This window comes from Talpa europaea (genome assembly GCF_964194135.1).
Source record: "Talpa europaea genome assembly, chromosome: 4".
NCBI classification, from domain to species: Eukaryota; Metazoa; Chordata; class Mammalia; order Eulipotyphla; family Talpidae; genus Talpa; species Talpa europaea.
In genome coordinates this window covers 9,924,522-9,937,779 of record NC_140070.1, presented here as the reverse complement: position 1 = coordinate 9,937,779, position 13,258 = coordinate 9,924,522, and the positions used below count along the sequence as shown (strand labels likewise).

Genomic DNA, 13,258 nt, shown 5'->3' with positions numbered 1-13,258 from the left:
TTTCTTAGATGAGTCAACACCAAATAAGAGTTCAAACTATTGGTGATAAGACCCTCCATTCCAACTGATTTCAATCTTAGACACAAATTATACCCAAGTTGAGCCTGAAGTTCTGTCCAAATGGGCATGAGTACAGGAGGAGAGCTCTTTCTGGAGGACAGTATCAGGACTATGTATCAAGACCTCTAATATACTGATACCTTCAACACATAGGTTCCACAAACAGGAACTAATGTCAGGAACTAGAAAGCACAATGTAAAACACACAGTGTTGCAATAGGAACAGTAAAAATTATAAGGAAAAGAAATGTTCAAATGTAATGGAATAAGTCATAATTTTTTGATCAACTGTAATATGAAATTGTGCAAAATTGAAACACTGTGAAAATGTGCACAAAAAGTACTAAACATATGAAGCAAATATGTATTAATCACATGACCCCAGTTTTGTATATTCATGAAAATCATCATAAAAATCTATAATGCCAGCAATGACTATGTTTGGATAGTGTGATTGGAAGTCACTTTCATTTTCTTATATACACACTTTTGAATTTTCTACTATAAATGTTTTATTTCAAGATCACATTATTCCCAAATGTATAAAGAGTGAGTCATTATAGAAGATCATTGCAGAGTTACAGTAAAATAAATGTATCACCTGAAAGGTGAAGGGAGTCAATAATATTTAGGCTTTCTCGAATATTCTAGTACGTGGAGGATGGTCTATTTTTTTTATTAACATCAGAGTCAAGTCCAATTTTACTTTTCACTTATCCGTTAGTGTTTTAAAATGATATACACACACATTTTTTGGTCTGGAGATTTTTGTAGTTATATTTTTAAATTTAACTATATTTTAAATAGTTTGACCTCCTGTCTTCCAAGATATCACCATTCTCCACTTTAACTTTTTTTTTTTAAATAGAGGCATGTTTTATTTATTTATTTATTTGTTTGTTTTTGTTAATATAAGCACTGGGTACAGTCAGAAGCGCGGGAGGGTGAGAGAATTCACCAGAGCCAGAGCGGGGAGCAGAGCAGGCAGATGGACCGAAGTACACCGCTGAGGGGAGCAGTGGGTGGCAGGAGAGGTCTGCGGGCCATGTGGGACCCTCCTCTGGTGGCCGGGGAGCAGCTGGGGATCGAACTGGCGCTGCAGAGGCTGCGGGCAGCTCAGCAACCCAGCTCTCAACCGCTGCGCCACCGGGGAGGCCCTCCACTTTAACTTCTAACCCTTTTCAACAAACTATGTTTTCAACCACATGACAGAGCACTCTGCTCACCTTTTAGAAAAGGTAGCCCTGATTTCAGTAGACCCTTATATATTTATTTTCCTTTTAGAAAGGAAAGTATACAAATTTAAATTCAAATATTCTATAAATGGAAGGGAATTCCTAACACAGCTATTTTTGAGCATAGTTCATATTTCTATAAGAACTGTTAAGTAATTACATCTAGTCCTATAAGCAAGTAATAGACTGAGGACATAGTGCTATTTACTTTGTGCATGGCTCAGTGATATTTTCCAGATCACATTGCCTTTTAAAACAATTCCTTCATATGTAATGTTTCAGGAGTGTTAATTTTTTTTAATTAAAAAAATTAATTTATGCATATAAGAACTGGGGTACAAGCCAAAAGTATGGGGGGTGAGAGGATTCACCAGAGACAGAGTGAGAAACAGAACAGGCAGATCGACTGAAATACAGTGCTGAGGGGAGCAGTGGGCGAGTCAGGTCTGGTCAGGAGAGGTCTGCTGCACCATGTGGGTAGCTCCCTGGCCGGGGATCAAACTCGTGCTATAGTGACTGCAGATGGCTTCATAGGTTGCATCTTAACCCCTGCGCCACTAGGGAGGCCCAGAAATGTTAATTTTAATGGAATGCCTAAGGCTTATGAGTAAAATGCATTTTATTAAAAACGAAGGAAACTCTTACCAAAATGATATTAAGAATTCTCAATCAAGTAGAAATTTGAACACAAAATTTATCTCCTACTTAATGTCATTAATATTCAGACACTTTTGAATTTTTTTTTGCTCTTTTCCTTTCTTTCTGTCTGTATTTTAAAATATTAATACTGCTCCTTATTCTTAGATATTTATCTTGTTGGTTCACACTTACTCTCCATTCTTTGTATATCTGTATAACTTCTTGCATATTGAAGGACAACTAGTTGGGAAAAATATATTAAAAATACAACATTTCATAATCTTATTGGATGAATGAATAAATTCCAAAATATATTACAACATTGCTTTATATCATCCTTAAGTGGTGATACTTGATTCTGTACGTTTACTCCGTTAAATACTTACATTTTCTCAAGTATTTGCTTTCTCAGAACTTTGTTGCAATTTGTAAATGAAGCTGAATTTCTGAACACTTTAATTGTGGTTTTAAAAGAGGATTTGACAAGCCTAAAATGCTTATAGAAATTACTTATTGAGGGTTTACTATGGATCAAACACTACTTTAAACATTAACTTAATTGCCAATTTTACAAACATCAACCAAGGAACTAAAAAAGTACTTTATTGAAACAACTGTAGCTTTGATTCTTGGTTACCCATGGAATCCCAAAGTTGAAGAGGGTCATCCGTTTGTATCCTTTGCTTGGAAAACCATGGACAGATTGCCATATTTATCTGCAGAATTCGTTTTGCCAATTTAATACTGTATTCATAATAATTGACAGCAACAGTCCTCTGATTAAAGTTCAATATAAGCTCATTACAATCTGAGGTGCCTTGATGTATTAACCTTTCAGGCAGAAAAATTTATAATTCATGCTGGGAGCAAAATCCAAGTTATACTTCCAGATACTTTCACAGAAAGCTCAGTCTAGTTTTTAACAAATTCTCTCAGACGGAGTTTCAGGTATAACTTGGGTGTTCTTGAAATAACTGTTCTGTCTGCAGAGTTTATTTTTCTCTCATACCACTAGCCGACACTATTCACATTCTCTGTCAGTTCTGAAAGAAATACTTTCTTTGGTTTCAAAATGTTTGATTCATATTCGATTCTTTCTTGCCAATTACAATTTGTACATGACAGGAAATGCGACAAGCTGAATGTTTCCTCTCCAAATTTGAATGCCAAAGATCAAGTCCCCAATTTTTAGGCATCTGGAGATGGGTCCTTTAGGGATATAATGAAGGTTTAATGAGGTCACAAGGGTGGTGCTCTGATAGTGTCTTTTGAGGGAAGTGAGACCAGAGATCTTTATCCCTCTTCAGGCAAAGTTCTCATATCAGGACATGGTAAGAAGGTGGGAATGTACCTGCCTACAACCAGAAAAGAGGTCTCCCCAAAACCAACCCTGACTGCACTTTCACCTTGCACTCTCATCTCTAGAACTGTGAGCAAATAGCTATCTGTGGTTCAGCCTCCCAGTGTATGAAGGGATTCTGTGAAGGCAATGGGCCAGATTAGAGCAGGCCGGAGTGTGCTTAAAATGAAAGGAGGGGCCTCCCTGGTGGTGCAAGTGTTAAAGACAGAGCTATCAAGCTATCACCAGCCACTGCAGCATAGAGTTTGATCCTCAGCCGTGCAGGAAGCAACTCACCCACTGCTCCCCTCAGTAGTGTGTTTTGTGTTTCAGTCTGTTCTGCTCCCCACTCTGTCTCTGGTGACTCCTCTCACCCTCCCCCCCACCTCTGGCCTACACCCCAGCTCTTGTATGCATAAATAATTTTTTTTTTTTTGAAAATGAACTGAGGTACCCTCTTCTGACAAAAACTAGGCATATCTGGAAGAGGGAAACTTCGCAGATTCAAAATCCTTGTAAAGTCACTCTTCATAAGGGAATTCACAACAGTCATTTGCTGAAAGAATTTGCAAAGGCTCTAAAAAAAAAAAAAAGAAACTACAGACCTTCAATGGTCTGTCTTTAGAGCAAAGCACTATTTCTAGGTCATTGCCATTGTCATTTTCAGTTTAAGAGGCATAGGTACAGGTGTATCCTGGACGAATGTGATAATGAAGACTGATATCATGGGGAACTGCATAGTGATGGAGAAAAAATGTAAGCGGACATAAGTGTGATTAGCACTTCACCGGCCCCTTGCCCCCCCCCCATGTCCTAAGAAGGTGGATTTAGCCATGTAAGGAGTTTCATGAGCTTTGCAAGAGGCTCAAACTATTGGTGTAATGTGCACTGTCTCACCTGTTATGTCTGCTGCCTTTCTCTCACCCGCTGAGTGAAATTCCTTAGAGTCAGTATCCCCAGGTCCAAAGAAGTGACTGTGTGACTCTCCTCCTCCTAAAAGGGGGTGAGCCAGTGAGCACCTTCTTATAGTCACAGGACTCGTACTTCTGTTTTGTGTGGATCTGGAAGCCAAAGGTTATTTTTCAAAATTCTAATAATGAAATGATTCACTTAAGCAGTTAGCAACTCTTAAAAGCCCCTTCCAAAAAAATAAATATGGAAACTAAATCTTATACAACTGCTTATCAAAATATTTTTTCCTAGAGTCCCTTAAATGGAGTGTACAAGGTTAGGTTTCTGCACCAAAAAAGTTTATAAACTTTGCAAGATTGGATATATTAACTGTTGCCAGTATGCCAGTGTTTTCTCATCTTTAGCCTTTAGACTGACTGGATTGGTGATTCCAAAGTCTTAAAGAATATAACATTCTTTATGTATATATATATAATATATAAGCATTATATATAAGCATTTTGTCCAATCATATTTGCTTATTTACTAATAATTGTTTTGCTGTCTCTCAAGGTCATCTTCTTAACTGGCACCACCAAATCGCAATGGCTATGTTGTAGCAAAGTGAGATTTTTACAGTTCATATAAAATTGCAAGAATCTCTGGCAATGTTTTGTCTCATCCATGTTATTATTGCTTTGTATCAAAATGATTACATCTCCAGGGACTAATAATTATTTTTTCTGGCACTCCTCAGCCTGTAATTTTTAATTTAGTGATTTTTTTTGGGGGGGGATGGTTACCCTTATATTCGGAGAAGCCATTTGTTAACCCACAGAATTTCTTTAGGATCATCATTTAAATAGTCATTGTATCATTTTCTCATATTCCTTACATGGCCTCGAATTAATTTAAACTTAGATTTTTTTTTCTTAGCTAAAAGAATGAATTCAGATGTACCACAACTCAAAATGATTGTCCAGATTGCTATAACAGATTACATCATGTTTGTTTACTTGGCTCAAAAGAAATGAAAAACGAATTGAATCCCAGCTGAATTTCCTAGACCACTTCAGGCACCAGGAGTTGTCTCTCCCCATCCGGTAGAAAGATATCTCCTTTTGTTATCATCCCTGAATTTGTTCTCTCAGATATATCTTAATAAAACTATACCTGTTGTCAAATTTACTTATCTTCTTTTAGTTTTTTGTTCTTCTGTTCTCAAGTTGGAAAATTACCTAGACCTTAGCTGGTGCATAGAATGTATAATATATATTATTTTCTGCCTACAGAGTCATCTTTCCTAAAAAATAGGAAGATAGTCTTAAGTGTATAATGAGAGAATTCCAGAAGACTACATTTTCCCCACCAATACATGAAAAATCTTTGCAAACTATAGATGTTAAAGTTGTACAAAACGGATAACTGGAATTCAGTACACATTGTACGCAACAAAAATTTTAAAGTCAGTCTTGAAAACATAAGATATTTTTTAGGGTATCAATCACCTAATTAAATATTTCTAATGAAAACAAGTAATTTTGTAGCAAACATTTTGTATTGCACTGAGAAGTCACCAAGTTACCTAAAATATTTTTGCTAAATTAAATTTTCAAGCTTCTAGAGAGTTATCTTTATGTTACTTTATAGAATCTTTCTTCTTTCAGGACTACTTATTTTCTTTTGTACTTGTTAGTAGCAATGTCACCAGAAAATAATCAGTCCACTATCAGCAATCAAGGCCACTATTTGTTTGTATTTATGCAGGCACAATATTTACTCCTAGTGAAGAGTATTTTATGTGATGACTTTTGAAGAATGAGCATTTTAATCTTACTTTCAGTTTATTTTAAATGTATCATGTAGGAACAATTCAGCTCACCAAAAGTATTTTAGCTAGTCAGAAGTAAAATCTTTGGAAAATGTTTTTTTAGTATAATATGTTAGAGCCATTTTAATACATATTGAAGGGCATTATACCAACTTAAGAACCTGAATGTGCTCAGGGTATCATTTGCTAAACAGACTCTCTATAAAATATGTTCTTTATGGATTCATTTGGTTATAAATTCAAAAGTATCTTGTGCTAAAATCATTAAATATATTGAGATGAATTTGAGGAACATGTAATAGCAACAGCTGTTCCACTGATATTTCTTTTATAGAAACACACTTATTCATAGCCATCAAACCTGACTTCCTGTTAGAGGAAAAGAAAAAGAGCAGAAGAATATGAAGGTTTTCATAATATCAAGTTTTGCTTATAGTGTAAGATGATAATAGAACGAACTTACCAGCTTATAATACAATTTTCATTTTATTTTAAACATATTTTGCATGATATAAAAATATTGAATCACAGTGAGCTTTACCAATTGTTATTGCTATAAAAATGAATGCAGAAACAATATTTTTAGTGGAAATAAATTATATAGTCATTATTTTTAAATCACAAGAGAAAAACCTCGGCTGTTTGGCCATTGGCAGAAAACCAGTCTTTAAAAAAGGTCTTTGCAGGTGAACTCCAGTCCATTTCTGTAAAGTTGTCCACAAACTTCTGGAAACATTGACTTTCATGTTTGTCCTCAGGGTCCTACAAAGGTCTCTCTGTTCACAAACAGTTCTGAGGTGGTGACACAGATTTCCATGATAGGAAAAGCTGGAACTACGAACTGGAGAACGGTCCAATCTTAGTTCATGTGTGGCCTTTTCCAATAGGAAGGGACACAGCGACACACCTCTTCACTGAATGAAAGTCCCTGCTCGCAATGCTTGAGCCGATTAGTACACGGTCGTCTGTAACAACTGGGAAAACAAGGAGTCACACACTCGTTTAAAGATCAAGGTGATGAATTCTTCCTGCTATCATAAATTGCCTTTCGTGTTTGTCTCAATTCCAAACAAAAGCAAAATGACTCATTTTATCATCACATTGTTCTCAGTTTAGTACATTGTTGAAGTTTGTGCTCAGAATTAAAACATTTAAGAGGGATTGGAAAGCCTGAAATAATAACATCTTGCTTGCTGATATAACACATGGGAAAATGAGATGTTCTAGGCGCTAGTTCTTTTGAAGTGCCCTCTGTTTTGTGGATGAAAGTAACATAAACCAGAGATTATTTAGGGTCTGCCAATTGACTGTGACCCTGTGAGCATGGCAGAGCTGACAAGGGTCTGGGATTTGGATGGAACTCATATATCAGGGATGGGACACAGTCATTTTGGCAGAAGGGGGGTTTTGGGGGGCAGGGAGCACTCCCACCCAAGGTCTCCATGGCAACCATGATGGTGGCTCCCAACTTCTCCACCTGGGCTCCACGTGACCCCATGTGGCAGGATGAATTCACCGTGGTGGGCCCTCTCCTCCCACTCTAGACTTCCAGTTTCCAGGAGTGGTGAAAGGACAAATGAGTCTATAACAGAGTAGTTCTATTGCTCCAACAAATCAGAAGTATCTCTGAAAAACTGGAGTATAACTCTAGCTCACATGTGCGAATGGGAGTGATTATAAAGGGAAAAATCCAAAACAGCCTCACTTGAGCACACTACGGAAAAGTTACAGATGTGGTTTTGAAATTGTTTCTTTTGCAAAACGAAAAACACATTTAGTTAAATTGTTATTTCTTTTCATTGAAAATAATACATTATGACAAGACCACAGATATTCCTTAAGTAAAAGGAATAAATTATCAATGAAAGTTGCCAATTAAGGCAGTAGCCCAAAGAATACATACTCTGCCAATCACCTTTGGGAATTTAATATTTATTAAGAGAAAGTGTTATGAAAACAAAACAGTTCAGATTTTCAATATAGTGTAGGTTCATCCAGAAGATTATATAAAATTATCTTTAGTAAGATTTAGTAGTTCTATCCTGTAGTTTTGAAGCATCCTTTAGGTAATTATGTTTATGCAACTAAAATCAGAATATAGTTATTGTGCAAAATATTCAAAAGAGGAAAGAAAACAAAGGTTAACGAATAAGTCTTAAGAACCTTTAACAATATATTATTTCTCTAAATTCCACTAAATATTTAGTGTAAATATTTGCATTTCTAGAGACAAATCTATAGTGATGGTACTATCTTATCATATGTAAATTTTGCAGAAGAATGTTCTATGCATTGAATATTTGTCCTAAGTGGTATCTGATGGTATGTTTTTTGGTGAGGGTAGGTGTACATTGCATAGGCTTATCTTGACAATTCTCTACAGGTGTCTGGGCATTGCATCTGTCCTCCATTGGTACTACCTTAGCCTCCTACCTTAGCCTCTGGGACAAGGATTTCCAGTAGATTCTGAGCTTGATTCTAGTTTGATTCTCAGGACTCCTGACCTGCTTTTGGGAGAGCAAACCTAGTCTCATATAAGCTTAGAACTGGGTTACCAAGTATCAGAATTCATTTTCCAGGCCCACTGGTCTCTTGCTAACAAGCAATTGCCATTTTGGTGAAGAAAACTTCTTTGGACTGAGAAAAGTCTCTCCACTCAAAGAGATGAATACTATGTATGAAGAATTCTTACCTGCATGTTTGATGCTGGAACCTCTTTCCTTTTAAGAAGCATTTTTGGTGATTTTCTGTACATTCACAGGCACATTTTGCAGGGTTTAGGGGCTGATTTCTTGGACAGGTCCTTTTACATACGCACTGGCACGTCTTTTCATCAAACTCTCTGTGGGCCCCACATGAGTTGGGGAAAAGTTTGTTTTTACAGACACACTGGCATGAGTTTCTGTCTAGTTCTTTGTGGGGTCCACAGCTGGAAGGTCGGAGCCCCCCTTTGCAGACACATTGACAGGTCTCTTCATCCAGTTCCTTGTGGGGTCCACAGATGTCATGAGATTCATCTGGAGAATCTGGACAGATGCAATCAGAGCAAATTTACTACATCAGACTCAATTCTGGGGTAGAATCAAATCGAGCATTTATTTATTTATTTATTTATTTATTTATTTATTTATTTATTTATTTTAAAGATTTATTTTATTTATTTATGCATAGAAGAATTGGAGTAGACCAGAGATGTGGGAGGTGAAAGGATTCACCAGAGACAGAGTGGGGACCAGAACAGGTGGGTCTACTGAAATACACTGCTGAGGAGAGCAGCGGGCAAGACAGGAGAGACAGGAGAGGTCTGCTCTCTTCTCCATGTGGGTCAGCTCCCTGGCTGGGGATCGAACTCATGCTGCAGTGGCTGGTGATAGTTTACAGCATGGAGACTTAACCTCTGTGCCACCAGAGAGGCCCACCACAAACATTTAAAAGTGACTTTTTATGTTTCTCATGAAAGGCGTGGGCACAAACATGGATAGGTACCTTTACAAATATAAGTTCTAAATGATGCCAACGATGAAGGAGAAAATGTTCCACTGTTTAGTCACTTACATGGTTTTAATATTAAATTATCAGTTACTGAAAACAGGGACACAAACAAGGCATTTAGTTGTCAAAGCATCATTCCGCTTACCATCTCCAGCATTTGAGGAAAAAATAAAATCTTGCTGAGCCAGGCATCTGCAGATGTGATTATTCCACATGTAATTTGTGGGGCAAGTCTTGTTTGCAGCCTGACACCTTCGGAAGAGATAGGCCGGTTAAGTGACAGGAAAACTGGTACATAGAGGGGGGTCATCTCTTTCTTACATATAGATTACAAGGCCAATACGTGATTGCAGAGGAGTGTCAAGTAATGTCAGACTATATCAAATGAAATGTCAAATTTCCCTCCCCCATCCATAAGTGCTGTCAAATTCTAGTCTTAGAGTTGACCTGAAGTGGTACCATCTTACGTCACTATCAACCTTGACTTTTTCAAGCAAATACATCTATTGGTATAATCATATAGTGTTTTCAAGCACAAAGATTGTGCTTGCAATTCATGTTTTTTAAAAATAGATTATTGATTCTCAAAAGATACCTATGCCTATTTTTAGGGGAAATAAAACCCATTTCATATTGATATTTCCAAATCTAGTTTAACATTACTGAGATTTTAAACTTATTCCTTTTATTTCAAACTAATAACTACCATAAAAATCATGGTTTCTAACAAAATAATACTTATTTGCTTTATCTTACATATAGTGTATGCCATTTCTTAGTTTTATTTCTTGAAAATATGAAATGTGATTATCAGTTAAAATTACGAGAAAAATGTATATTCAGAGAAGTTCGTTCTGATCCTTCTCCCCAGAATGTTGCTGCCTTTCTTAGCTTTTGGTTTATGTACTTAGTGTTTCTTTTTGCAATACATGTCTGTCTGCCGGTGTCTATACATGTATGTAATTTTTGTCATTGTATTACCTAGAAGATGGCATCCCTTACATAATGTTCTAGACCTTATTTTTTCATTTTTAATTAACTTTTTGTTTTTACATCATTGTTCATTTTTAAACAATATTTGCTTCCCCACCTCCTCAGGTGTAGTCCCCATAGAATTTCCTTCCCCAAGGCACCCGCGCACCATCCCCTCAGTCCCCTGAGTTCCTCCCTCCCTCCAGCTGATCCCTTTCCCTCCTCCCCTGCAGGATGCCTCTGGTTTATAATTGTCCTAAACATTATTTTTTTTCCTCAACATTTCCTGGAGAACACTGTTAAATGTTAAAATGTGAAATCCTACAAGATACCAGTAAATTAAAAAAATATATTTTTTAATACAGGAGATTTTCATAACTGCTAAGTGAAGGTCCCTGCTATAAAAGTGATTAGCAAGTTCTTAGCACTCTGAGCTTCGGAGCAATGGGAGGTAAAATTCCCAAAATATTGCTATTTTAGAATGAAAGGAAATACTGCCTTGGTGGGTAGAAGTGTCAGTACAATGTACTTATCTCCTACATATCTTAATCTCCAAAGTGTTTTTATCTGATGAAATTTTCTCTTCAAGTTCTAAATATAAATGTGTGCAAAAACATTAATATTTTATAAATAGGCCATTTTGTAAGCTGTATTTGTAACACATATTGATTCATAGACATTTTGCCTACAAAGCAGATTATTTGTTATGTGGATCTGTGTTGAAACTCATATATAATTAACTTACTTTTTATTCTTACTTTCTTACCTTTTCTTTCCTGTCTATACTCACCCAAATACACCATCATCCTGCTTATAATTTGCATTAAGGCCTTGGATACTTTTCTAAGAATTATTTCATTCATTATTTTAAAACTTCATCGGACTTTGGTTGGGTAGTTATTGTTTTTCGCTAGTTTATATCAGAGGGAAACCATTCAAGGCATACGTCTTAGAAAACAACAGATTTAATAAGATCAATCTTATCTTCCATTATTTCTTCCTCATATTAAAAATGAAATTTTGATAGGTTTATATGTTCCATGTAATTTCTGTTAGATTAAATTCTATGTATTGGGTAATAATTAGTAGCTCTTTGAACATGGTAGGCTTTTTTCTCCATAACTTTTTTTATTCATGTCTTCTACTTTTTGGCACTGAAGTTTTCATATACTCAGAAATTCCCTGACTCCCCAAGTTCATATTTAAGGGAATAAACGCTCTACTAACTTCTGTTCAGCATTAACTATAACTAAACTGAAATATCACTCTTTTTCAAAGAACTATAGTCTTAGTAAAATATTTCCACTGAAAAATTTCATTGCATCCTGAATTATATTAAGCTACTTAATAGGCTACGATACTAAATATCTCTTAAAATGTGTCATAGGTAATTCAAAAACGAATACTAGCATTAATTGAACACAAATTCAAAGTCTAGTATCCAATCTCTATTTTAAAAAGCAATTCTTTCTATGGACATAATTTGTACTATTGATCAATTAATCCCAACTTCAGCTCTTTTAATAAGGCTTCTTCTACTGACTCTGTGGCAAATATAGTCCATAAATGGGATTCTGAAATTGCTACCTCAACTAATCTTATTAAGTGTAGAATGTGATTCAGTACATTGGTGAAAACATGTACTGAAAACTATCCCACTCTCCTTCAGAGTATCTTTATATCATTCCAAGGGACATCCAATAAGATACTCTGGATTCCATTAAGAAGACATTATGATTAACATCATTCAAACCTGTAATTAAACTATGGAAGAACACCAATCCACAGCCTTTTTGCTCACGATTGACATCTGAGTAGCAGCTGGAAGAGCAACTATATTCTTTTATTATCAGAGTTAAAGAGTGCTGGGTAGAATGTTTTAACAGTTTTATCCCAAATGTCTTTGAACTGCTATGTTTATTTTGAGTTCATCAGACAAGGCCCTTGGATACACGTAGCTATATCTACACAGATGCTGATTTTTCTCATATAATTGGGAGAATAATTAATATTGAATGGAAATTAAATAGTTAAAGTCAACTCATGTTTACATTCCATGTTATTAATCAGTTCCAGTGCTCTAGGTAGAAATCTGAATTATATTTGTTAATGTTCCATATATGTTGTCTAAAATAAAAGGAATATGTTTAACAGAAACATATTTAGTTAAAATGAATCTGCACAGGGGCCTCCCCTGGTGGAGCAGGCGGCTGAGCGCAGTGCTGTGAAGCTGTCTGCAGCACAGTGCTGTGAAGCTGTGCAGCCTCTGTAGCACAGGTTCGATCCCGGCCAGTCAGCAAGGGTCCCACATGGTGCAGTAGACCTCTCCTGTCTCGCCCGCTGCTCCCCTCAGCAGTGTATTTTGTTAGTCTGCCTGTTCTGTTCCCTGCTCTGTCTCTGGTGAATCCTCTCACCCTCCTGAGCCTCTGGTCTGTACCCAAGTTCTTGTAAATAAATAAAAATCTTTGAAAAAAAAAGTATCTGCGCACACTTCCCTTCTATTGATGTTTATTGACTTCACACTAATTCATGTTTATGTTTTCTGTTGGTGTTAGTATTTGCCTGTGTTTTATTTGTCTACTGACTGGAAGAACATTGGAGATGGGGTTTGTTAGGATATAAAAGGCATTCGGATGGATTAATGAAAATTTCACCGCTTTCACAATTTTTCAGACTTACTATTTAAAATGGCTAACACAAGTGTAGCGTTACTATAAATAAATGAGCTTATAAGTCTAATCTTTCACTTTTTGCGTGAATATAGATGATTGTTTTAGAGCAGAGACCTGCCACCTACAG

The 13,258-nt window shown here is 36.2% G+C and overlaps 1 protein-coding gene across 1 annotated transcript in view; it reads right to left on the bottom strand.

Moving 5' to 3' along the window:
* Window positions 1–6,854: 6,854 nt before the first annotated feature.
* VEGFC (vascular endothelial growth factor C) overlaps window positions 6,855–13,258 on the bottom strand; it is a gene marked incomplete at both ends in the record, with an annotated part of 80,612 nt that continues 74,208 nt past the window's right edge. Inside the window, 3 exons of the mRNA XM_084231439.1 lie at window positions 6,855–6,969; window positions 8,688–9,021; window positions 9,633–9,739. Of these exons, the coding sequence (XP_084087565.1) occupies window positions 6,855–6,969; window positions 8,688–9,021; window positions 9,633–9,739 (556 nt within the window). The remainder of the gene's footprint in view (window positions 6,970–8,687; window positions 9,022–9,632; window positions 9,740–13,258) is intronic.